At 38.8% G+C, this 27832-nt stretch overlaps 1 protein-coding gene across 1 annotated transcript in view; it reads right to left on the reverse strand.

The window, feature by feature from the left end:
* Positions 1-3854: 3854 nt before the first annotated feature.
* Positions 3855-27832, reverse strand: part of SLC25A36 (solute carrier family 25 member 36) — a 29460-nt gene continuing 5482 nt past the window's right edge. Inside the window, exons 2-7 of the mRNA XM_005527020.3 lie at positions 24857-25027; positions 21097-21174; positions 18408-18508; positions 10941-11007; positions 9223-9512; positions 3855-8506 (exon numbers count right to left, since the gene is read on the reverse strand). Coding sequence (XP_005527077.1) covers positions 8313-8506; positions 9223-9512; positions 10941-11007; positions 18408-18508; positions 21097-21174; positions 24857-25027 — 901 coding nt within the window. The 3' untranslated portion in view covers positions 3855-8312. The remainder of the gene's footprint in view (positions 8507-9222; positions 9513-10940; positions 11008-18407; positions 18509-21096; positions 21175-24856; positions 25028-27832) is intronic.

A 27832-nucleotide genomic window follows, 5' to 3' on the forward strand; every position in this document is an offset into this window, starting at 1 on the left:
TACTTATCTTTCCAATGATCTTTAAGCTCCGACTGTGTAGTCCTCTACCATCATTCCCAGGCCATTTTTAAGCCATAAACCATCTTTAAATCACATTGTTGCTCAGTAGTAATATTAAACCTGCACATTAAGGTGTCATTTCTGCAAATTTTATAAATCCTTGGGAGGTGCAAAATGATCTATTTAAACAGCAATGCCACAGACAGTACAACAAGGTATTAGACATTTTGAAGTCATATACAACATACTGACTTAGTAGAATTTATGAAGTTTATCAACCACAAAAATTATCCTTAATATCAACCTGTACAGAAAACATCATAAATGAAACTGTACTAGAAGTGTGACCTACTGAAGAGTCTCTCTTTCAAGTCATATCCACTTCCAAATATTTATCACATGTGAAGAAAACACTTGTTATAAACATGTGAAGAAAAGCACTAATATCTCTATAGACTGACATACTCAAGCTTTATCCAGGCTTTTCAAGCCCGGGGTCTTGGCTTTGTTGTTTGTTGTTAGAATTGCCACTCTGAACCATGTTTTTGTATTGACTAGTCATATAAAACAGCACGTCTTTCTAGTGTCTTACACCCTCATCTCTGGAGAGCAGGGACACTTCAGACAGAGCTCTGCAAATGGACTCTGTAGGAAGTACAGTAGATAATTCACTTCATTTGTTAATTCTACAACTTGCTGCTAGGTGCCAAATACATCTTAAGTAGTTTGGGTCAAGATTTTCTGATTGACAATTAGGTTGGCATAATCAGAAACTACAAATACAGAATGAACCTCAATCATAATAAGCTCAACAAAATGTTACAATCCAGCCCTAAGAGCTTTTTCTCAGTAATTTATATGTACATCCCTTTACATTTAGTCACCTTAAATAAGAAGTAATTCTCATAATGTTTCACATACTGAGAGAAAATATGAGAAAGCTGAAATATACTTCCTTTCCTGTCCTATGGGACTCCAGATGTTATTTATGAATGTGAATTTATGTGGTACTTCTGTTCTCTAAGTGTTATGACCCATTCATGGTTTACTGTTGGTGACCCTACTGTGCTGCACATTAATTCTGACTGTAAGATATTAACATTATCTTTAACCTTGAAAGTGCTTGCTTAAGCAGTATCAAACTTTTCACCATGTTAGAGACTTTCTGTTCGTGGTAGGAGACATTTGATTCCCTGCAAACAAATAATCAGCATAAATTAATCTTTTAGGCACTAATGTAATTTTACTTTTGTTAATTCTTACTGATTTCCCACTAACCTGGAAAAGCTGAAGTGGGGGGTCCACAGAGGGGTGGAAATACAGCTGGGAGAACAATGACTGGAATTGCTTTAGCTGGTATGCAATTCCCAAAACACCACACCACTGTTTCTGCACTGAAATTCTTATGACTAGAAAAACAGTAGGGAAAACCATGTCACTGTACGAAAAAAAAAAGCTACTTTTGGTAGAAGGGGGTAAAATTGCATCATGAAAAGATATAGTTGGGCCTGAACAAATTCACCATTTTGCCCAGAGGGTGAAGTGCTGTCATTTACACTGAATAGGAGGGTTGGCTGGCAGAAAAAGCACACTACACTGGATTAGATTTTCACATACTTGCAAAATTATCAGTTTCCCTAAGTGCAAATGGGTACTCTTCTATAGCTCTTTTAATATTCTTGATCACCCTCAGTCCAGAGACCAGAAATGCCAAGGTCAAGAACAAGCCCCCAGTTTCAGGGTCAAAAATTCAGAATGACCTTTCACAAAAATTGGCATCTTTACACTAGGCCCTCAGGGTCTCCTGGACTTACACTGCTTTTTCACAAGGAACCACTTGGTAATGCTTGAAATTAACAGGCTAAATTACAGCTCTATTAAATCAGATATTACAGGTGGAAATGCTTTCTTCCCACTAACACTCTTAAATCTTCAAAAATTAAACCAAGAGAAAGTTAAATCAAGAATGTTTGACTACATAATTTTTCTTATGTAGTTGCAGAAAATTAATTTGCAAGCATTAATACTAACCTAAAACATTCTGCATCAATTGGAGCCTACTCAGAAGGCAGCTGACATTCCAAAGGTGCACATCTGTAGCTTGCTCATAGAGTCACAGAAGGCTTTGCGTTGCAAGAGACATCAAGGATCATCCAATTCCCTCTGCCATGGGCAGGGCCACCTCCCACTAGACCAGGTTGCTCATGATTAACACTCCACAATGTTACAGCAGTAATGTTCATCATAATCCAAATTCCCTCAACAACATTCCATAGAAGACTATAGCTGCAATTTTAAATAATCTCATATTATGGTCAGCTCATCAGTTCTTCCTGTAGAAACACCTCTAAACCTACTTAATAATAATAAACCATTTTGCAAACACTACTGCTAAATTGTTCCCTGCAGTGGAGTGAGCTGGTAATTTTTCCTTATTCAAAGCTCAGCTGACTAATACCTCAATTATTTTCCTTTTGTCATTGCCTTTATTTCATGTAAGAGAGTGAATTAGCCATGGTCAACATGAAAAACACTGTCTAGTGGATGTGTCCTGTCCCCCTGGCAGGGGGGTTGGAACAAGAATTTAAGGCCTCTTCCAGCCCAACCCATTTTATCCTTCTCTTAGGATATCTTAGGATATAATAGCCCATCTATTATTTTTCAGGGTCGCTTTGCTGATATTCCGCTCTTACCCTGCCTTTAGCAGAGACTGACAGGTAAGACCCATGAGTCTGTAGTTTTCCTATGTAATTGTTTTCCCTTTTAAATACTGGTCCTATGTTACATAGTCTCTAATTACAATGTGACACTCTTACATTGAAGTATTTGCTGCCTCACTTGCACATTGTATCTCAGAACCTGGGGGGAATGACCAAGTCTCAAAACAGACCGCTTTGCATTTTGGTTACACAAATCCAACACACATCCTCAGTGCCATCCCCAGCGTCTGCTACAGAGCAGAATTAGGAAAAGCTGCCAACTTTCAAACAGCCACAGGTAATGGAGGAAACATTGCCTTTGTCGAGGTTTACCTGGAATTACCAGCATTTCACCATCTTGAGCTTGTCTCGGAAAGCTTCTAGTCAACTTCACACAACTCCATCACTGAGGTGTCTGCAGTAGGGAGCCCAGTCCTGGGAGTATCCCTTGAAATATTCCATCTACACAAACAAAAGACCCTGTGCTCTAATCTGCCTTTCACAGTTCAGGACACCATTTTGTTTGCATCAATTTGCTCATGAAAACTGGATTACAGCCCTGGCATTTCCTGCCTTTTGCAGAAGCTGTGCAGGAATATAAGGATGTTCTGAGTCAGCACAGAGCACAGTGGCTGGCAGCAGCACACACAAGATGAGGGGAGTGTTTGTTTTTGGAAGTACATTTTATTTTAGTGTAAGTGCATTATCAAATTTAAGGATTTTCATTTGAGAAAGACATCATTGTCAAGCCTTATGTGCTTTTAGGCTGCACCTCTGTCGGACTGCACTGCTGCATTAATTCCAAGTCATAACCAATTAGCACTTTGAATGTACCTTCATTTCACACACAACCTTTTTGACCAAGCTCAACACAACCCCATTAGCAGAAGGGGTTGTAAAGCAGAATGAACTTCAAAACACCCTCACAGACTTACCCTGAGCTCTGCCCTGCCAAAGTGCCTCCTTTGCAGGGTAGAAGTGAAAGATCAATTACACACAATTACAGCTATGCCAGTTAGAGACGTAATTTCAGATGTGTCAGGGATAAGCACACTGTTTGCCTGTACTGGTTCCAGAGGACTGATTACCTCTAAGCCTGGCTGGCCTGGGAGCTAGAAGGTGTGGCAAGGTAGGGCAATTCACAGCAACACATACTGAAAGAAAAAAGCTATCACAGATGTGCTCATTTAATGCAAGTGTTGAAGTAGTTTTGATCAGCTGAAAGAATCAAATCAGATACATAGAACCTGCAAAGATTCAGTTCCCGAAGACACGGTGAGGGGGAAAAACAGCAGTCACCAAACAAGCCCCATGTACGCCTTTGCAGAATGATTTGTGGGGAGCTCAGGACAGACTTCAGATCAAACACCAGCCATCATAAGAAAAACAGTATCAATATCTAACAATGTGTCAGGTTCAAGGACTTGGTTATAACCCTCACATGCAATTAACTCTGAGCATTTTAAGGAATTATGGCCCTTCAGTTTTGTCAGCAGTGGCTTGTGCTAGCTAGCACTTCAAATGGACATGAGTTTTGTGGTGACCAGCTCCTGGATCTCAGTTGACAGGAGCACTCGATTCCGTAGAGGTAACTGTGTTCAAATCCGACTGCACCAATACATACTGCTGGTTTAAGTCATCCATGAATCCCTCCAAAAAGGAAATATTAAAGGTACAATACACACACCTTATTTTCTGCTACTATAAAAGGGCACAAGATGAAATGATTCACTGGGTTAATGAATTTTTCATTTTTAATCACAACTGTGCAGGCACTGGTATGTATCAATAATAGGAAAATTAAAAGGTTAAAAACAGTGTACAGCTTAGCACAGCAGGCAACATTTGAATAGAAGCACATAATTTTAATTTGCTTTGAAGTTTAAAGCAATCCAAACAAAAAGTTAACTATATAAATACAGAGTAAATGCACATAGTTTACAGCCAACTACATGTATGCAAGAATAATAGCAAACCTCACATGAGTACTGAAGTATTCTCAATCTGTCATCTGTGAGTGTTTAGCTATGACTCTGAGAGCATAGTTATGTTCACATATGCAGGGTAGGCAGACTCTTAAATAGAAGAACTGAAAAACTTATATAACTCAGTCTTAACAGACAGGAAATTGAAAAAAGTAGTACATTTACCTAGGCACACTTCAGCATTCAGCTTGTTTTCCAAATCTGAACAGTTTAAACAGGAAGCAACATTTATAAAGGCTCTCCACTCTTGTCTCTGGAAGCATTCTCTTATGATGTTGCAGTCTGAGGAATGTTACAGATGTCATAAGAAAAACAGACTAGCAGAAACTGTCAATAACAAACAAACAATCCGCTGTCATTAACACCTCAATCAGCAAGGGATGATGAGGAGTGCATTATGTAAACAGAGAAAGGGGCAGTGTTAATGGATAAGTAGACAGGCATGTCTCAGTTACAACTAAAACAACCAAAAAATTCCACAGCTCCCTCGTGTAAGCCCACTTCCAACCACGCAGAGCAGAAAGTGGGCCAGACACAGCGGCTCTCCCCGTGCCCCACTCGCCTGCTGCCACCCAGCCCTGCAGGGCTAGGAGGGGCGCAGGGACGGCATTCCCGGGCCCAGTTTTCCATGGCTTTTCCCTGGCGGGACTCCCGCGGAGGGCGCGCCACCTGCCGGCCCCAAACCCGCCGCGCACCGACCTCGGCTCCCAGCGCAGCCACGGAAATGAGGAACTAATTCATTGCTTCGAGTTCTTCACACATCCTTTCCTCTAGCACACACAAGTGGGACATAAATACATGACATCCAAATACAAATCAAGATGACCAAATTTAAATGCACTGCTTTCAGCTCTGTAGTTAAAGATATTATTGAATGAAGCATCTTGTTATTCCCCTTGAGTTTTTATAATAAATATCAAGAAAACAACATAAATAAAGATCTTTGGGAAATACATCAGAGGTAATTTTGCAGGTTCGTGTAGTTTAAAAATAATGAAAAAATCCCAATAAATTTTGGGGTTACGTTTGGTTATGCAAAGGAAGCCAAAATGATCACCCCTGAAGTTTAAAAGAAAGCTGGAATACCTTTTAAATAGGTGGAGTAATAAGCTGATTGTCTGCTTTTAGCTATTATCTCCCATATTCAAATGTACTTGTTAACATGTCCTACTTATCAGCTCCAGGGGCTCTGCTCTTCCCCAGAGAAGGCACACACACAGTTCCCAGGGAATACCCAGGAATGGGAGACAAACAGGGGACAATGTATCCAAACTGAGGAGACAAACTCTCATGAAGCCTAGGCTAACTCCAAGTGTTAACTGTATTCATGAACTCCAAAGCTGAGTAAGGTCTTCGCCAATTTAAGTTTTGGCTATGACTGAATACTCTAGATAACCTGAAAGTGACCCACTTTCTACCTCACAAAAATTACAGTAAGTCACTGTTCCTGCATTTATTTACCTGAACAAGAGCATCACATCAAGGCTTAGGTCAGTCATAAATACTCCAGGCTTTTCCTAGAGATCACTAGAAACAACCCACTTTAAAACACATTTAAGCACTCCTTTCACTTCTTTGAGACAATCAAGTTTACTGTGGTCACCCCTCACACCATGCTATGTCTTTAAAAAAGGAACATTTTCCAAGCACGGAAGTCAATACAGCACTGCAAGGTTGATATACTTACTGTAGGTAGCTTTTAGAGGATGACAAATTAATACAGAAAATTACATGAAATACTCAAATACTTTGACACTGTGTGGAGAACATGACAAGGGTCAAAATAAAGGACAGCAAATGAGAAAAACACAGACTGATTGTTCTGCAAACTTTGGGATTTTGTATAGACCTACAGAACTACTGTCACAGAGATGCTATGGATTTACAGCATAAACTCCTGCACAGCTTCCACAGAAATCAAACCACCTGCTTTGTTTAAAACCAAACTGCATGTTTCAAACATGGTTTGATTCCAGATAATCAGTAAGAGGAAGAAAAGTCATAAGCCCTAAGAAGGCCACAAAGTGCATAAGAAGTCATTCTTAAAATAAAGCCATTGCACATGATGCACAGTTCAAGTGTACTGAAGTACCACACTGGAAGAGCTGAGAGCACATTTCTGTCCATGCCAGTGTAGCAGCATTTATATGGTGGAGAAAGCTATTGACCTCAATTTATAAATGATCATCTTTGTCACAAGGATAATGGATGCAGACTGAGAAGATACTTGCCTGGAAAGCTGTAAAACTTCCTGTAACATTAAACTGCTTGACACTCCAGTTGTATGATTTTGGAAAAATCTGTAAATTATGATGGAATAAACCAGCTAAGCCTCACTGCTGAATAAAAGGCATTATTTTGCAATTGGCTTACAGAACAAAACCAATGCCTGAATAATCAGACAATGTGGAGGACAACATTATAGCTCAGTACACAGGCTCAAGATGACAGAAGTGATAAAGCAATTATCAGCGGGAATGCTTTCAAGAAAGTATCATTTACAGTTTCTCCATCCTTCTGCACAGAGCCTGTCTGCACTGACAGGATCTATCATAACTTCAACTGGTTTCTGCTTTCTGTTTACTCTAGCCACAGTGATATGTGTTTTCACCCAGTACTCCCATATAAATACTGGTAATCCAGGCAGGATTTGCCAGATATTTAAGGGGTAATACAGCTTGTGCTTAGGCAGCATGAAACTATCTGAGTGAATCCTGTCTTCACAAATGGGAGGCTGGACTAGTTGAGATTTCTCATCACAAATCTTAAAAAGGCTATAAAGTAGCATTCAGCAACTTCTTCCTTAAACAGGTTGGCAAGGAAAACTGATGATACAGGACAATGTTTCATAGGCCTCTCTTACTTAAGAAAAGTTCCAGAAAAGGAGGATGATGCAACAGGACCAGAAATCCACATATACCAACATTAACAGACTGATAAGAACTGAACAATCAGACCCTCTCTCACTAACCTACAACACTGCTCAAATGTCAAGGGAAAAAAAAAACCTAAAACAATCAAAACCAAAAAGCTACAACAGGTATCACCTTTTGTAGTGAAGTAATAACTGTTCTGGGTCCCTGCACCATATTTTTTCTTGAGGTAGCAATATGGAAAACTTTACACACTTACCACTACCTCAGTCTCCTTTTGAATCTTCAGAGCAACTAAACAGAAGTTTCAGGTATAGAAAGCTATCAAAGTACTGTCTTGCCCATTCCTCCAACAGGTTACTGTGCAGTAAAACAGAACAAAAATTATGTAGTTGAGAGCAATCACAAAGAGGTAATGGACTGCCCAGGACCATATTTCATGTCCCTTCCCTCACCCATCAGGTCTCTGAAGATGACTCAATGGCTGTGTCTAGATTAACAGATGAAAAGAATAATTCTGAATTAAGAGATGTATGAAGGCATTCCCTAAGGGGCAGTTCCCATTTGTCACATTGACATGAGACCACACAATAAAGGCAGCAAAATTATTCAGAGTTGCCCACAATCAACCTTCTGTTTTATCCACAGCTGCTTGTTCCTGATAAAACGTTCCTTTTGCCCACCACATTGGCATTGACATTCAGTGGTCCACTCCAGTCTTTCTATCTTCCACCTTCTTCCACTTTGTCACACTGCTATCCATCAAGTAAGTAGACTACAACTTCATAGGTGGACATCATGATAGCCGTGTTTGGAATCTGTCTGATCAGGTGTGTAGTTAAACCTCGGTAGAGGGAGCCATACCCTTCCTCTCGCACAAGCAAAGAGAGTGTCTGGAAGAAAGATCTGTATTTTGTTCCCTCTTCTCTTAGTCTTGTTCGTACAACCTCTGTACAAAGAAAATCAGTGGAAAAAAAAGAAAAATTGAGTGGTTACGTTCACCACTTTTCATTATTTTTCCCAGCAACTGATCAGGGATTTTTACACAAGAATACCCCTCCCCAAGTTCCCAATCTCACAACTCCTTTTTAAAAAAAGGAGGAGGAAGACAACCAGAGTATCAAACCAAATATGTGTAAGAGGAGAGCAAGTATTAGGTATTTGACTAAACAAGGCAAGTTGATTTGCTTAGCTACAATCCAGAAGAGGACTGTTGCTTGGGCTTACATTTTAGCTCAGAAGTTGACATTAGTTCAGTACTCAGTTCATTAACAAACAAACTACTCTGCAGGAAGATCAAGTGCAACTGACACACAAACTAGACAGCCTGTTTCCTAGAAGGGGGACAAGAACTTGCTGGCACATTATGGAAAATTGCTAAGTATATGGAAAGATTCCAACTGAAAAAGCATCTCTGAGTACCTTGGGCCATACCCTGGCAAATCCCTTGGCAAAATAAACATTGCCTAAGAAAAGGTCATGCTGGATATCCACTGTAAAGCACTTCCATTTCTGAATACTATACTCATGTTGACCTGCTAAGTCTGCTCTTTAGACAGAAAAATATTTCTTGAGAAAGTAAACCAAAGTTGGCTACAAATATCACAGAGAAGACTCCCTTTGATGGATCTGACTCAGGGTCTCAGCTGCACATGTCCCACTTACCATGGGGATACGCTATTGATGTTGCACACGTTTTGGAAGTGGCAGCAGCCATCATCATTCGAACAAAGTCCGATGCTTCTTTTGCTGATTCATCCTCATTGCCCATGGCAGAAGCAGTCTTATATTCCAGTAATTTTTTCTTAATACTCTCATAAATGACAAAGTGAATAACAGTCTCAGATATGCCAGCGTAGGATGCAGACATTCCCCGGTAAAAACCTTTAAAACCATCCAAGCGATAAACTTTGCGGACACACTCAAAAGCGCTCATTCGCTTTTCTCCACGATTCCTAAAAATGAGAAAACAAGTCCAAATATCAACTGGTGCAACCAGTGAGACTGAAAAATAATTAAACAGGTTTGTAGTGACGAGAAGACTTAGGAAATACCGACACTGATTCTGAGGGGCTCCAAGGGGCTCCAGTCTCAAAGGCCTTGAGCACTAAACACAGGTAAAGCATTACACAGAATCCAAGCCAAACTTCACACAGTGACTAAAGAAAAAGTATCACAGGAAAACATTGAGCAGCTTTAGGCCTCCCCAACTCTCATGCAATAAAGGACTAAACTGCTTGGAAACAGACTCCCAAATGGGCTATCCATGTCAGTGATTCATGAGAAAAATGACCATTTCCTTAGGCGTAATGGATTTGCCCTAATTGTTGCCTCAATAAAGAGCTCGACAGCATTCAGTGGCTAAGAGTTAAAACAGCAGCTCTCAGCATTACAGCTCTTGGCAAACAACTGGCACAGCAACCAGTGCAACACTGGGACCTGCTACTTGATTGAATTAAGCCACTGCTGATGTCAAGGAAAATGCTCATTAGACATACCTGTTTCAAGCAGTACTTGGCAAATGAAGTTTTATTCCCATTTTGAGCTCACAGAATTGAGTTGTGCATACTGAAGTAGCTGGAATACTGTACACAACTACGTAAACCCATGACAACCCTGTACGAGATGTGCTTCACTACAGCTGCCAAGTGCAGGCACATGGATTGTGCCAGCAGAGGTCTCAGTGAGCAACTCACAGAATAAAACAGATAGCCTTCTAAGGAGTTACATAACTCATGTGGACACATCATATGGCATCATACCAGTCCCTCCCTATAGGTTTAAATAGATGGGAATACAGTGTTCTGTCCTCCTATTTGCATAAAATTCTACTTCATTACTAGTTTCAAAACAAATCACTTCTGTAGTCAATTCTATGGTAAGCCCAAACAATTGACTATCCCATATTAGGACAATTCCTGTTTCTATCCATTAAAGAAGTCTTTCCCTTTTTATAGGCTAGAACTATGCAAAAAAACCCCTCAGCCACAATAAAAAAAATCTTGAGGACGTTTAAAGCCTTTTTCTAAACACATGCTAGAATACTGAATCCATATTTCAGGAATGTTTAGCTCAACAGTTAAAGAGAACATGTTACTGAATGAAAATGTAAGCATATGGTTGGCAGAACTTGATTTTAATGAAACTATTAACCTTGTAATTTATTCCAGATTTTCTGGTCGGTCTACTACAGTGCCTCAAGCATGTCTCAGAATGGATTAAAAAAGAGAAGTAATAGTATAATTTGTAGAGAGACCAGCAACAACTTTCCAAATCTGAAATGTTAAATGTTTAAGAATTCATTCTATTTCAGAATGCAGAACAGATTCACAACACTTGAGTACAATCTTGTCACAGCATGAGATTTCATATTGTCATTTTACCTCGCATCAAGCTGCAACCGTGTCTTTACCAACCAAATGGGATTAGTTGTTGTGATCGCAGTAAAGCCTAAAAAATGTAAAAATAACAAAATTAGATGTGATAATATCACAAGAACAACTGCATCTAAGTTCCAAACACACACAGTTAAGGTACAGTGGATGCAAAAACTCGGACTATACTGATTTTCTGAAGTCCCCATTTTACTGACACTTTGTGAATCCATACAGCCAATGAGCACTTAGATTGTTTTTAATTTTACATTAATATTGAGTAAGTTTGAGTTTTAGCAAGTGATGCCCCATATAAAATAAGCCAAATTAAGTACAGTTCTCTGCCTATCTAATACCAACCCTGTTCTGACACCACAGAACAGCAATGCCAACTAGACAACTATTAGCCAATTGGGCAAAAAAGTCAGTAAGAATGCATTGCAGAGACAGCAGTAGCAATTTGAGATGCTATACAACATTGCCTCAATTTACTTTGTTACCTGAAATACAATCCGAGTTTAAAAGCATGCAGACTGAATAAATACTACTTTTGGTGCAGTTAAAAGGCATTTATTACTGTAAATTAAGAGACCTTTTAATAATGAACTATAAAGAGCAGTTATATTTGAATGCTAATCTTTTATTTAGTAGTCAAAGCAGAGATTGTTGGCTGGCCTTGGAATACTTTTACAAGCATATGAGTGTTTAAATTGTTAAAGTAAATACTATGATTTCTAACTATTCAGACAGACAGCCACTACTCAGGCTTGCATAAAGGCTAAGGGTTAAAGCTTTGATTTTCAGTCCATTAAAGAAAACAGAAGAAAAAGAAAAAAGGAAACAAAAAAAAAAGGAAAAAAGAAAAAAAAGAAGTAAGAATCACTCTTACTTCTGCACAATTGTGGAGAGAGAGAGAGAGAGAAAAAAAGCAGAGTGAAAAGCAGCTCTGAAAAAAAAATAAAAAATAAATCATCTCAAGCTGTAACACCACACATGCACCATCAATGAGGTGTCACGTCTGCAGGAGAGAATAGGAAAAGGAAAAAGCTGGAACATGGCCAGGCAAGAGATGATAAATTTAGACACTTGCTCTCTAAGTGACACACGTGGCTGGTATATAACTACAAAGACATACTGCTCTCCTGCAAGGGGATGGACTGGGTGTGTGGGGAAGGACAGAGTTACCTTGTTCAGTGCATGGCTGGGGCATGGTACTTATCCAGCAACAGGCTATTGATAAGTTCGTTTATCAGATCAGTAACAGCTCAGAAATAGATTTAGCAGAACTGGTTGCATACATGTTACTCCTGTTCAATTATAATCTAGGTTTACATTGCACACAAAGGTCTGCAATACTCAGAAATGCCAGGGGATCTTAACTGTTCTGTTTGATCTGTGCCCACCCCCAAAGCTTAAACAGGTCATTATGGTTTATAGAATGGTCTGAAAATAAGGTCAGGTTCTAAAACCAAATTAACAGATTTGGCAGTGACTAAGACTGAGCTGGTTTTCTCCAAAAGAATAAAAACAGATGGAGGCTTCTGTTCAATTTTCTGATTAAACAGATTTTTAAACTAACTCAAACTTCAGCAGCTTCCTGTGGTAGATAATAAAGGTTTGGAGTTGGCTTTCTTTTTTTCTGATTCACTACTCATTTTTCCTATATCTCAGTACTGATATAACCTTCATATGATGGAGTGAAATCCTAACAAGCCAAGAGTTTGATATCTCTATTCCATGGAGATAAATAATGATGTAAAAACTCAAAGCACTGGGCAACTATTCTGCCATAAGGCATGGGATGTTTTGAAAACACAGCATGTGCAAAACAGGCTCCGCAGCTCAAGTAGCCATAGCCTGTCTGACCTGTCACAATGTCACAGGAACTCCACTGATTCCAATAGCATTGGAGCCTGAGCTCAACTACACTGAAAGGAAACTTCATTCTTACACATTTTTATTTCCTTACACTGTCACTAATAAAGTTTTGTTTGACTTCCAATCAGAATCCTTCTGGCATGAAGTGCACTAGGAAAATGCACAGAACTGCAACAAAGGCTTTGAAGTAAGGTGGGGGAAAATCACTCACTTTCCCTACCAACACATCTTTCAGGAAAGACTTCTCTAAAACTCAAAATTAGTTCTTCAGTCTCTCCTAGTTCTCAATTACAAGTGAACAAAGCTAAAAAGCCTTCTGCATTCCTATTTAAGTTGCACATTTTGGAATTCTGTAACTTTTCGACTGTAACACACAGTCTTTCGCCTTCATATTCAACTCAAAGTAAGGGTGTCTGCAAATCCTGAATCTGGAACAGGTAATGTGTAGGTACGGGCACTGGCTGAGTGACTGTGACTGCATTCACCCATTGCAGCAGCCTGATACTTCTAGGCTGACCGGGAAGAGTATATTGGAAATTTCCAATGAGAAGTGGTTGGCACAGGATGCAACCCCTACTCTACTCAAAAACACACTCGTGGGGTCACTCTAAGCGTAATTTAAATGCAGCACCTCCAACAGTATGATCAGACACTCAGCAACATGGCCAATATTTTTCCTCATGGCTGTCACAGACCTAAGTTGACAGTTCAAACCAAAGTTTTCAAATGAAAGGGCCTTCAATAACTCAGGTTTCAAGATGAGATGACTACAGGTCAATTCTTACAGCTAAAGTAGCAAATGCAGTAAGTGAAGAAGCAAAATGAATTAAGAATTGAGTGATGCTGACACCAAGGAAAGCCCTCCAAAACATGAACCATAACATTTGGGATCCTTGAGAAGATAAAGTTTGACTTTTAAATACAGAAAATCTGTAGCAAAAAAGTATTTATTCAAACAAACTTTAGGGGCTTTCAACAACTGCCATGAAGCTCCACCAATTGTTTCCTTTTTTCTTTTTAAAAGCCTCAATGATCTTTATAATACTTTACAATGCCTATCAAGGTGTTGCACCCTCAAGAAAGATCCCAGATTCCTGACAAGTACAGATAAATTTGGCAATACTACAAACTCCTCTAGTTTTATTTTATTGTATCTCGGTTTCCTACAGAATTATCTCAATCTACTTTTTCAGCTATCCCAGCTACTGACAGGTAAGATCCCAGGTATTCCTATTATGCATAATATTTCCAAGGACAGGGTTGGTGCTTTTCAATCTATAAGCCAATGTAATTGATACATACATATGTGAACATGGAATGATGAATTAAAATTTAAAAGTAATAAAATAAAAATAAACCAAAAGAGTAAACAGAAAGAGACAGCAAGGATTATACACACATATTAAAAAGGAAAAAGAAAAGAGGTCTTTGAAATAAATGTGGCAACAGAGAATATCAGCTGCAGCATTTTAAAGGCAGCTCTGGAACACTAGGGAAAAAAAAACCCAAAATGCCTTGTTTAACCCAGTAGGGGCTTTCAGTTAGCCAGAGCTAAGTACAGTAGCAGCTCTCAGTGAAAGGTATTTCCTACCTTTCCCTGAATGGCACAGGAAAAAAAAAAAAAATCACTCTAAATAGAGTTCAGGAAAAGTGATGTCTATGCACAATGCACATCATCTGAGTTCAAGCTACAAGTGTCTTCCCCTTACGTTGTTTATTCAATAGATATCACAAACCCAATGTGTGGTTCTTACACTAGAGGCTGCAAGAGACGCTCAGTTCAGTACTCACGAGGTTTAAGTTAGTCCATATTGCTGCAGGAAGTGACCTGCGGAGGGGGAGCATGAGATGACACGATCTCACTCTTTTCACGGGAGAAATGTACAGTAAATGCCTAAAATAGACACAGGCTTTTCTGTATCATAACAACAAGCAGTGACCTCATCAGACACAAGTGTACAAATCGAATCCCAGCGGAAGGATTTGTCAATTAGTTATTGGGAAATCTAACTGTTTGCAAGTAAAAGTTTAGGAAAAAAAGAAAGAAAAATAATCAAAACAGGCCACAGATATTAAAATAGATGTGTAAAATGCACTGAGTACTGAAATTTCTGCTCATTTGCAGCAGTTTAATTTTATACCTCCATATACTTACCTATATGGCAAATTTAGAAGTGTACCCTCCTCCTTCCCCACTCCCTTGAAAATATTACTCACTAAAGCTAGCCTAGTCTTGGGACAGAAAAGATGCCTTATGAAATCCAGCTTTCTAAGATGAGTGAACTAAATATGCATTTTATTTGGTATGAATTAACTGTGTACATAGCACTAAAAACTTACAAAGTAATCTACTTCTAAGTAATAAAGTGGTCCCAATTATTTTTTAATAAATAAATATTAATGACAAAAAAATCTGCATTTGGGTTGGTTTGCCAGTAAAGTTCTAGAAAAAACAGCAACAGCATACAAGGCAAAGTAGTTTTGAAGCAGATTTGCAACCATGTTGTCTGATTGAGGCTGTGAATCATTATAAAAGCAAACAAGAAAGCTATACAGGAATCAAGTATCTCGTTCAGTTCTCTACAGCTTTTCTTCTCTGTGGTGAGAGAGGCTGAGTGCAATGAAAAGGCAGAGTTCAGAGTGAATCTGAGAATTTAGCCTAACTTGGAAATGTCCAGAAATCAACTCTCTTCACACAAGCAAATACTCAGTGTTGTAGCAAGCTCAGTTATATGCCGTGCCCTAGTTTGCAAAAAGAGAACCACAATGTGCTGAGGAGTAAGCAAAAAGGATTGCTGAGTACTTCTCCATGTCAACACAGATATTTTAGGTATGAAGGGGATGTGCTTTATATGCTGGAAACTAGCACAGCAAGAAGACAGCATTCATTTCTGTTTACATAAGGCATCAGTTACTAATATGTAGATACTTCACCCTCAGTAGAAGAATATTAAAACCATAAATATATATTTTGAGAATGAAGAATCAGGCCTAAAACCACCACCAACAAAAATGCTTCAAATACTATACTTCAGCTTTTTACTCCCAAAAACACCATGTACACAAAACAATCCTTATTTAACAATGACATCAGTCTAGCCTGAGACATGTATTAGCACATGATACAAATAAACAGAATTTAAAATAGACTAAAATTCAGTATTTGCAGTACTTTCATAAAACAATGTTACAATTTTTTTAATGTATTTTTACATCATTACCATGTTTTGCAACCTACAGGAAAAGATTTGTAAGTGCAAATCCCACTTCATGCTAATTAGGTATTAAACTTTATGAAATAGAAAGGTCATATCCAGAAAAAACACCAACCCACCAAAAAACCACCAACAAAACGACAACCCTCATTTAAGACTGAATTACTCAATTCCTTACTGAAACCAATGGCAGCTGAAAAAGAAAAACACCAATACTGATTATTTTTTTGCTAATTCAGAAGTTTAATTTCCACCTCGACAATTTTGAAATCTTAGGTTCCAAAGCAAATATTGCAATGGTCTTCTGCATTAACCTGTCAACCAAATAAAAGCTCACATTTGATCTTGTCCCTGTTATTTTGCCATTGCTTTAAGGTGATTTGTATTATACAGCAATACAAACCTTGCAGGTAAAACTGTTAATAGCTGGTTTAAGTGCATTTTCTGAAATATATTAGAATTACAAAAACAAGGTTAGCACATTCCCAAGAAAGTACTGGTAATTTTAACTGCAGAGTCCTTTTCATATATCAGAATAACCAGAGAAGAGAATTGAAATGTTGTTTGTCAAAGAACCTGAGAATTTCTGTACTGTACAGTGACAAGACCTATGGTGTGAGTCTGTGCTGAGCATTCTGTTTCACTGACTGTGGTTCAGAAATACAACTGCAGAACCTGTGAAGTATGAGAAAGTTAACAGCCTCAAGAGCTGTTCAATGTTAAAACCTGCACACAAAAGTAAAAAAAGGCAAACAGCAATTAAGGCTCAAATCCATTTCCCCAGTCCACTGCAGCTGTATGTACAAATGCACAACGCAAACCTTCTGGAAGGGAAGCAGCTACAGAGCTCCATGACAAACAGCTGAGGCTGCAAGCACTCAGGAAAAGGCAATGCAGCCCATCTCCATAAATGTGCTTTACAGAATGAGGGCAGGAACTTCCAAATATGAGGAACACTCAGAATCTTGTCTGCAGCACTGAACGAGATGCACAAGTTGTCTTCAACTGAGGACTGACTTGTTTATATCGCCCACGCTTCTCTCTGCCCCCAAATTAAGGGCATGTTTTATTCCCTTGACAAGGACCTGAACACCATCTTTTCTGATGCAATTAACTGATTAGGATGAACTCTTCATTAAATCCCCTTCCATCCCATTCCCTCTGCTGTTCACCTACAAACAAGAACACACTTCTAGATGATAAAAAACCAAACACTGCATCATCCTTGTTTGACTTGGGCAAAATGAAAGAGCTCTTCTTACACCTTAAAGATTGAAAACTGCCTCAACATTTCATGTGCCAGAGATGAACATTAGTGTCATTTAGGTATAAAACTAATCTCACTTTTATTTTATACACTAAATAAAATCTCCATGTGTCAGATTTTTAGCAAGCATTAAATAGAAAACTAATCCTATTTCTTATTCTGACATCACACCTTCATCAGTCCATTCCAGATTGCTGGGACTCACATTCTATGGACTGGTTGTAAAATTTGACAGGACTTAGAAACTTCAACAATTAAACTGTCAGAATTCATCTGCAAAGTGCCCATGGCCTATAAAAACACCTGAACATTTGTTCTTGTGCAGGAAAGGCACAGGCAACAATAGATAAAGTGTTGCCAACCCAAGTTTTGATTTTCTCAGCGAGAGTCCATGACCATAGCTCAGTTGCCTTTAACTCCCCCTTATTAATGATCCCAAAGCACAGAATATACAAATCAAGTAACAGATATTTGTAGCTGCTAAAATACACCAAAGCTACACTGCAGATATAAAATACAAATTATTTCTACAGAGATGGAAATACATGAAAACTATGAAAAATCTGCTCTTCTCTGACTCTTTAGCGGTAGAGCAAACTTCTCATAGACTGGCATATGAGCAAAGGAGGGGAGAGTGTTACATATAATTTGCACAAATAACTGCAGGCACATTTCTGAAAGACAAAAATAAGTCAAACATACAAAGCCGTACCAGAAAGTGGTGGTAAAAAAACTGATTAGGAAAAATTAAACCAGAAGTCAAAGCAAACACTGTTTATAGCTTACAGAGCAACAAGTTTTGAAAGGCTACAAGTTTTTGACAGGTTACATTTTTCATTTCACTTTCAGTTTCAAATTTACAACTGAAAAAGCAGGCATGCAGGTTTTCTAGAGAAGACTGCTCACACACACTGTTATTTGTCACTTAGTGCAGTTTCATGCATATATTCACCAGAGAGCCTGTTTAATGAGAGGCCAAGGCAGATAACAACTAAAAAGACATAATTCAATTACTGAGCATGTTCTGTTTTGTTGGGATTTTTTTTCCATATTTATTGGCACCTCTCATTTGCAGATATGACTGTAGGATGAAGCTAAAAAGTTACAGATCCTTACCTGCCACACCAGCTGAAATCATGTGTACCTGGGTAGAATCTGGATTGAAAATACTGTTCAGCTTTTCCTTGCAATTTGAGTAAGCAGCAAAATATATTGCTCTAAAATTAGAACAAAATCCAAGTTATGTTATGTTTTACATTTCAAAATCCTCAACAAGTAGTGCTATTAACTTTACTGACTGAAGATTATCTTGGGCTAAAACTTCCTTCCTCAGTAAAGAGCTACTCAAGGATTAACTCTTGCAAAGTAGTGGGACTATTCTTGGAATGGAAATGAAAAATCTAAACATGACACTTGAACGTTTTTTTTCCATGCAACAGCTTCAATTACCAATTAGTGAGAAGATGAACATAAAAGAAAGAACAAAAAGTTTCAGTATTCTTCAACATTAATAAAAGAACAAACTTCTAATGGACTTAAACTCATTTCAACAGCAGGACAATTTGAAGAGCACTAACAAGTACGTGGCTTCTTAAAAACAAACAAATAAACAACATTCTTCTTACTATAGCATTTAAGACTTAAATGTTGATAACTTGATGTTATAATTATTTATACTCTAAATGTTAGAACAGCTGTGAAGATGTGATTCACATTTTGCTTCCAGGGTTCTGTATTTATAATAGACACTGATTTTTGTCTCTGAATACACCATGAAAAATGTTCTAAACTTGTGCTACACAAATCTCAAAGCTGGTATCCAAACAAACCTAGACAAACTCAGCATCCAACTTCAATATATTATGAAAAATGGTTGTTTTTGCTCATTAAAGATAAAAAAATTATTTTAAGCACATAAAAACATCACATTTCAGGTTGCAACTCAGTTTTAAATCTACAGACACCCCTCTGCAAGAGAAAAAAAAATAAATGTGCCACTTTTCCCAAGCAGAACATTAACCTCATTAGCTGTGCAAACATGTTTTTCTTTATTACAAAAAAGATAAAGTGCTTGCTTTATGGGCATAATTTCTAAAATGGAACCTGAACTCAGTTAAGTACACAGGATGTGTTATGAAATATGCTTCTCTACAGCTTATTTAAACAAAGAGCTGATGTTAAATCCACTTAGCTAGTGCTTAATTGAAATGAAGTACTGGTTGAAGACAGAATCACCCAGAAGGAAATAAAGACGTGCTTATTTATAAGGTTTACACACTATATCAAGTGGACATTTTTGGTATGGTGGATGGGAGGCAGCAAGCTAAGTGTTTCACCTAGGGGAAGAACCAGAGGGAAACAGAATATTTAACATATAATTAACTGAAAAGAAACAGATTATTTTTTTTTTCAACTGAGGCTAGCCTTCATGGAGGATAGTCACTTATACAATGGATCCCATTCCTGGGTAAAAATTGCTATTAAAGTGATATCAATATTGAAGATTTGATAGAACAGACTGCACTAAAAAGTGCTGATATTCCATAGGTGTAAAGAACAAAAATGCTACTGTGTTTACTTCAGCTTTTCCAAAGAGCACTGTTAAGTCAGTGATCAGAAAACACTTCTGATATTCCTAAATCCTTAAAAAATTTGCTAAAATAATCTAATTCCTTCATTAAGTTTTTTTCTCATTTATGCAGAGGATCTAAAGAACATTACCTCATCAGATCTCAAGTTTAATACTATTTTTCAGAAACATCCAAATGTCTCAGACCAGAAAAGTTAAGATACTTTCCCGCTGTGTGTGCAGGAGATAGGAATGTTTTCTCTTCAAACAAAACAAATAAATAAACAAAAGCAGGGCACTAAGTCTAGGAAAGAATAAAACCTTTGTGGAATATATTCCCTCTGCATAAAGGCTCTTCTCTTAAACAGAGAAGAACAAAGTATGAGCCCAGAAACAACTTCAAGTATCCTTCTCCAGGCCTAAGGAATATATTACTTTTACATGGTTTTGTTTCTATACTCTTTCCATGTGTTCTCCTATTTTTGGACTGAACTTCAGCTAACAGTTCTATGTCAGGATAAATTCAGACTCTGGCATAACGTGCTTCTCTCTTTGCCTGCCAGCACCAGCTGAGGAGCTGGAGTATTTGTGCTTATGCAGAGCAACAGAAAACAGCACCACCACTGCCAAATAGATCAGATTTACATCCTCGGCCCTGCACTGCCCCAGTACCCTCTGGAGCCCTACCCACTGATGGATCTGCTTTCTCTGGGAGAGCTCCTAAGTCTCTCATCCTACCCACTGTCTTATCTTTTTTGAAGTTTCAGAACAGCCTTCCTCCTGGAAGGGAGCACCAGGCTGCGCTTCACGAGAACTCAGGAAGGAAGACCCAGTGTTTTGAGGCTACAATCACGTAATTTCTTCCTGAAGATGATGGATTAACTGAAAGCTAAGTCTACCTTTGTATTTTCCAAGACCCAAACTTGTAGTTTACATGTGCAATTCCTTAAGAATTTTTCTTTTTAACTGGACAAAACTCTGCACAAGGGATAGCACACAATTATAAATACTATTACAATAGCACACGGGATAGGAAATACTGAGAGAGCTGGAGCTCTGGAGTACATAAATGGCTCAATTGTTCAGGCAAAAAATTACCCCAGGAACCAAAGGTTACTTGCTGCTAATTAAGTATTTACAACTGCAGATACAAGATTTCTTTCAAATACACATTAAAGTGTGTAATTTCATACATGGAATTAGTGTATTCCATTTATTGTGCATGTTTGTACTTACCTGGAAGGAGCAACGCCAACTAAATTAGGACCCAGCCCTCTGAACAAAGAACGAGGGCCTTCATTTTGCAAGATCATCCTAGGAAACAAGACAACAATACTGGAACACTCAGAGCAAAATTAAGTAATGCACTAACCACCAAAACTACATCATGTGAAACACTTTCATACTAACTGACAATAATACAGTGCTGACCACAAAAAAAACCCAAATTAGTAATTTCCTAGCATCAGTGTAAGAAAATTACATTACTGCTCAACATACCATGAAAACCATAAACTAAATACAGAAGAAAGACTTGAGATTTCAATACAGATTTAACATATACAGGAACACATACAGAGTTGTCTGTTAGGAAGTTAAAGAAAGGGTCCTTGAATCAGGGAGAAAATACTAAGCCTGCAAATGTTCCCATTCATGTAGGTTGTAGATTGTTCAGGAGGCAAAAATACTTTATTCTACACTACATTCCTTTCACCACCCATCAGCTCCCAATGTTTGTGAACTTTTTTGAGTGGGAGGGCCAGGGAGCAAAGGGCAAAAGAGGAGAGAAGAAGAGAGAGACTTCAGAAGTCCAGTTTCACTCAGTCACTGCTGTCTGAGAGCCACTCTGGAAGATGCTGCTCTACTGCCCATAACACCCAGCCAGGGACACCTTTGGCAATTCATTATCTCCACCTCTCAAAAAGAGAGAGACCTCAACATGGCTTTGCATGTGTTACCCCAGTGTGATTCCACAAGACTCTGAACAGAACACTAAGTTTCATGGCAGAAGTCTGTGTCTGTAAGGCTGCTTTCCTATTTGTCCTGCCTTTCTCGTACCCATAAAATGCTGAAATCTACAAAGTATTCAACTAGAAGCCCATTTTTAGCTTTATTCTTTAAGACATGGTGACTATTTTGACTATAGCAAAAGAAAGCTGAAAACTTCAGTGTGAGAAGTGATCCCTCCTAGAGGCTGGCAGGGATTTCCTCCTTTCAGTTCTGAGCTGCTGCCTGTGTACTCCTAACCAAGCACTGCTGCTGGGCTGTGGAGCCAGTGTTTTTTTGGCTTTTGACTCATTCCAGGGAAGACAATCCTTACTTGTCCATGCAAGGTAATTCACTGATAGTAACTGAGATAGGAATGTAACCCATACAGAGCCACAGCCACAGTGGAGTCCTCACCTCTCCTGCACCATGTGTACTATAAACACAGCTCAGGAAAGATTGCTTGGGTGGCAGCAAGTGTAACCTGCATTTGTGGAATTTACAGGGAAGCATGGGTGCAATTGGTGAGTTTAGACTTCAATTAAGGCATTATTAGTCCTTTTGTTTTGCAATACAGATCCCATGCAGATGTGCATTTTAGGAACAGCTGAAGACTGTTATGCAGCAGCATACCCTGGCACAGTAAGAGTCTATGCATTAATATTCAGTTCTAGTGAAATCAGTCTGCCCCACAATCTAGATGCTAATCACATTGGTATTTTAAAAAGTATGGTAGGACATGGGAGGAGAAACAAGGACTACCTGCATCCCATTACTGGAAATTGCTCTAGCAATTACTTTAGAACCAGATTTAAAGTTAAGAATTAACTACATTCCCAGATGCTACAAAACACAACACTGTGCTTACTGATTTAGAAACACTGGCCAATGCACACAAATAGATCTGTATATTTCTTCTTCAAAGAGCTATGCAGGTTAATGACAAGTCAATTACTCAATAAAGCAAACTACCCTTGTATAAATGGCCATTTTGTTTGGAATTTACTATCAGAACAAACAAGTGAAAGCAATCTATAGCACTGAAGGGGATTGCAAGCCTATTCTGACTTCGTGGTTCACCACTGCTCTGCTGCTGAATCAAACTGAAAGTTTACCTTTGCTTTCACTAAGCAAAAATAAACCAGTGGTTCTGCAGTTACCATTGCTATTTAGGAATACTGACATAACGTGTCCAGCAACATCCCAGCTATTTGTCCATAACAAAAGATACCTTTGAAGTCACCTCCACTGATGCTTAAGATGCAGAAGTGATTCTATAGCAGTCAGTTCACTGAAATTCTGACATAATTTGCCTGAATAACTCTGCTTTTAGACTGAGTAATGTGAGCCTTGAGCATTGAATTTGCTATGACACAACCAAAGTCTGACAACTGAGTCAAAAAATATCTAATGACAGTGACAAAGGAATCCAGTTTTATTTCCCCAGTAAACAGCCCTAGTACCTTAACCAGGAGTAATTATGTCCTGCACCTATGTATTTTTATTATTACAATCCATTGCCATGAAATTTGGGATTTTTTCATATTTACTGTGTTTCAAGAACTTGAAACCCAGGCTTTGCATCTAAGCCCTTTGATAATGGCCTGAAAGAAAATACATTGAAGCAAAGAACAAAAGCAGAAGAGACATATTCTTGAATTACAGATAAACATTGTGTGTAAGAGGGCAATTGTTAAAGACAAACTAATAAAACAAACAAACCCCACCTATAAAGTCCATCATGGGCTACCTCTACCTCAGAATCTGCTTCCTGGGAAAAAAAAGTTATTTTCAGTTTTAGGGATGCATTTAAAGAATAGCAGGCTTCTAGGAGAGAAGCCTAACAAAAACACATCTATTCAACCGGCTATTCATTGATATACATTTCTAAATGGAAAATAAATTCATAACCAAACATTCAGAAAGAAGCTGAAGCACTCTTCTTCCATCACGACAAGCCAAGCAGATCTCCTTGCCAGTCACAATCCTAGCCTTTCCTTCCCACATACCTGTTCCCAACATGTTCACCCATCAGACCATCATGAAAAGGCTCTGAACCTAAACTTTCATAAGAATGATCCTCCATTCAAGGAGCTATTTGGGTACAGCCTCCATTTAACCTCCTATCCTCTAACCACATGAAGTTTAAACCCTACACTTCATGTGCCAGAGGGGGCTCTCTACAAACTACTTCTTCCTAATTAATTGAGAATAGAAGATAGAAGTTGTCAAGACTCAACCAACTTTCTATTGCAAAAAGCAGTAGCAGGTCCTTCCTGTAGGAAATCTCCCCTCACCCCCAAACACTGAAGGTAACTCCCCTCCCCTTAGCTGGCTGAATCCCCCAGGGTGAAGTGAAGCCTTCCTGTGGGCCATACAAGCAGTATAATTGTAACCTCACAACTTTCCTGCTGGCTCCTGAACTACACAAGCACTGCAAACAAGGAGAGGAAAGGCAGCCCCCGTTCAGTGAGGCACTACACAAACAACACAGATCACTGCAAAAGCTGGCCTTAGCTATTTCTTACTAGCTCTAAAATAATGTTACTAGTCACACATCCACCAGAAGATATTCAAAGGCAAAAACTGTATGGGTGGTGAAAGATGAAACCGACTAAGAAACTGAGTTAATTTTAATTGTCTCCATATTCAGTAACTCCTATGATTTGAAGAAAAAATAGTTAAAAAAAAAAGTCTTATACTAGTGCTTTTTCAGGATGAAAATGGGAGTCTGGCACTTAAGTGTTACAGTACTGCCAGTGAATTTTGAGGATGCAGTTTGGAGCTGTGAGTAGTACAAGATACATGTGCTCTGGCAACTTCAGCATACCAGCTCAAGCATGAAGGGCGTTCAAAAAATTAGAAACACAGTTAAAACATGGAAACATCAAAACATGGAAAGTCATCTCCTGGTAGCATCATGACAGACATAAGAGTCTGATCTTTTATACAGATTTTGACCTCCTTCCTCCCCAAAATGAACTCAAACCCTTGTGTCAGGTACACTCACTTCAGACAATGGAGAGGTCCAGGAGAAACTCTGGTTACTCGGTTGACAGTAGCACCACTCACAGTGTTGAGATGAACTTCAGAGATGTAGAGAGTCACAGAGGAGGACTGCAGTCGTGTTTTTACAACTTCCAGCGGACATGTCAGAATTGCACCAACAGTACCTCCACATCTGCAAAGATAAACAGAATCACCACGTTTTTAACTGGAAAGAAACTGAAGGATACATTCACATAGAACTGACATTATAGTCAACACAGTCCCACTGCAAGAAGTGAAGAACCAATGGGAACATGTGTGGCAATGACAGTTACTTGCCCTTGAAGGCGAACAAACTGTTAGTTTGCAAACCTCACAACATGAAGTGAAAATTTAAACAGACAAAATGTAGTGAAGGTGCATAGTACATGGTGTTCAAATCAGTTCTGGAAAGTAGCTCAGTAGATTAAATGTTTAACTTCTTATGGTAAATTTTACCTTTTTTTTTTTTAATGTTTAGCGCTCTCCTGACTACAAAAAAAGTGTCAAAAATTCTTAAGGGCAGAAAAGATTTATGCACTATGCACACAGGACTACATGTAAAAACTGGTAAAATCTGTGGTGTTGCAATTTATTAACATCCTCAAAAGCCTGACTGTATTTAGGTCATTGTACTATAAAAGCAGCAATGGCCCAAGTGCTTCCCAAGCTCTGTCCACTTCAGCAAGGCAGACCAGGTACTGTAGAGCAGAACCTGCAAAGCCAGAAAAGTTCATGTGGCTGACCAGGTGAGGACTTGCTGGGTTTGCTTCAGTCTGTCTCTTGTTCCTGAGAGCTAACTAAGGCAAGCCATGCTTACAGCAGTTCCTGATGTCCTGGTCAACCTCAGTGCAGCCAGGAACACACTGCCCTGCACAGCTCTGCTCAGAGCCTTCTTGGGCTTCTTCAGAACTCAGTTATTAATTCCTAGCTGTGCAACTACAGTCTTGGAGGGAAAAATAGCAAATCCACAAATTCTGAATTCCAAGACAGCCTCTTGAACCTCTTCAGAGATCAGTATTCCTAACATTGCTAAAGACCCTTCTTAAAACTATGGCCTGGACACTAACTCCTTTAAAAAACAAACAAAAATTCCAACCTGAAGAGGCAAACCTAGATTTCAGTTCAGGTACTAATGCTAACTATAGCTCAGTTTGAAATCCACTAACACATAAATACAATTTGTATTAAAGTCAAAGGGCCCATATTTGCTTCCCCTAATAAATATATATAGTAACATATATAACTAGAAGAAGTCAGCTCTTCTTTTTCTAACACAAGAAGCTCAAACACCCCCAAACCGTTTAATAAGCTGTAAGCCTGTTCAAGTCTTTTAAAAATGTCTTCCAAAATGAAAAGGAGAGTTCAGTCCAAATTAGGAGTACTAGCTAAGACTCAAAATATCCTATAAATTTTCATAGGAGGGTAGCCTGATGACTCTCTTCTACCACAGAATACCAAAAATACAGCACTGCATCCTACAAACCTAATCTGTTTGGATCAAGTGAACAGAGAGTAGAGCTGCCAAGCAGAAGTTTGATGTTCACTTAACACTCCATTTAAACCCAGTGACCTAGAGATATCCTATTACTAAGCCAAAAAGCATCCTGTCTGTCCCTAGCTCCAACATTAGACTGAAGTCTATTCTCTTTCAAGGTTTAATTGAGGAATGATATCGAGTTTCTCTGCCAGTGTGGAAAAAAGCGTTATCACAGAGAGATGAAAGACAGTCTTTCAATGTGTGCTGCACACATGCAGTTACAGCCTGACACAGACATTAGAGCAGCCTGCTCTGAATGAGCAATTCACCTGCTTCTAACAGCAAGTTACAAATAGACTTATTTGAAAATTAAGAGTTGCAGAAAGAGTAGGTGTGCTAATATTTGTTTTAGCCAGGATTGGAAACAGTAAGAGTCTAATGTGAAGGCTCAAGATATGAATGAACAGCATATGAGAAGCATAGGTAGGTCAGCTCCCAAAACAATTTGACATGAAGCTACCAAAGCTCTAAAGCTCTGAGACAGACAGAAAATTGTCTTGTGTTTCCTGCAGTTCAAAACAGACCCCACTCCATGGTAACATGCCTGTGCAGACAATGAAGGAAGTTTGCTTTAGCGTTTATTTCCTTTACTGCAACCCCTCCATTTCTGTTCTCCTTGAGGTTATTCTCTTGAAGACTTTTCTGCATTTGATTTTGGACAGGTTACACAATAACTTCTTTTCAAGCAACAGTAATCACAAGAGAAAGCACAAGGTATGAATTATATTAATGAGATAAATGCTATGGAAGTAGGGAAGAAATGAGGACAAAAAAAAAAAAAACAACTTGACCTGCATTCTTGAACAGGGCTTGGAGTCCTCAATTGCCCCCCACTACACCAGAGCAGAAAAATTTTCTAAAGTTGAAGATTAACGCTGACCTAGAGCACATGCCCTGCATGCTCCCCTGCACCACACCCTAATCACAAGGGATGCCTGACTGCAGCAGTTCTACTAGACATTCAGGATGGATGGGTCAGACACCCTTCACTCAGCAGTGCATTACTGGGGAAGAGGGCTGATACACAGCTACTCTGTGCTTGCTGTTTTTGTCTACAGCAGGCACTGGTCAGTGACAGCCAACAGATGTAAGAGCAGCCAGCACCATGTTCACATGCATCCTAAAGAAGCAGCAGATTCACCCGCCTCCCTTTAACAGCCTTTTCCTGCACCACATTGTGCCATTCTAGTAATTTCAAATAATCAGCACCATTGGCAGTTTCTTGGTAGTTGTGTTTCTTTAGTTAGGCTTTTTTAAAACAATTTAGGATGTCTCCACTGAACCCAAGAATATTTTCAATGTTTTCCACTAACTATTAATAGTTTGAATTAAATTTCTTCTCTATCCCCAGTCTTCAAGATCTCCAATTTCTTCTTACAGCTGAAGAAAGCTGAGGAGTTTTACAGTGCTGTGTGGTTC

Source organism: Pseudopodoces humilis, chromosome 11 (assembly GCF_049639895.1).
Source record: "Pseudopodoces humilis isolate 2021_Gansu_Grassland_sample_001 chromosome 11, ASM4963989v1, whole genome shotgun sequence".
NCBI lineage: Eukaryota > Metazoa > Chordata > Aves > Passeriformes > Paridae > Pseudopodoces > Pseudopodoces humilis.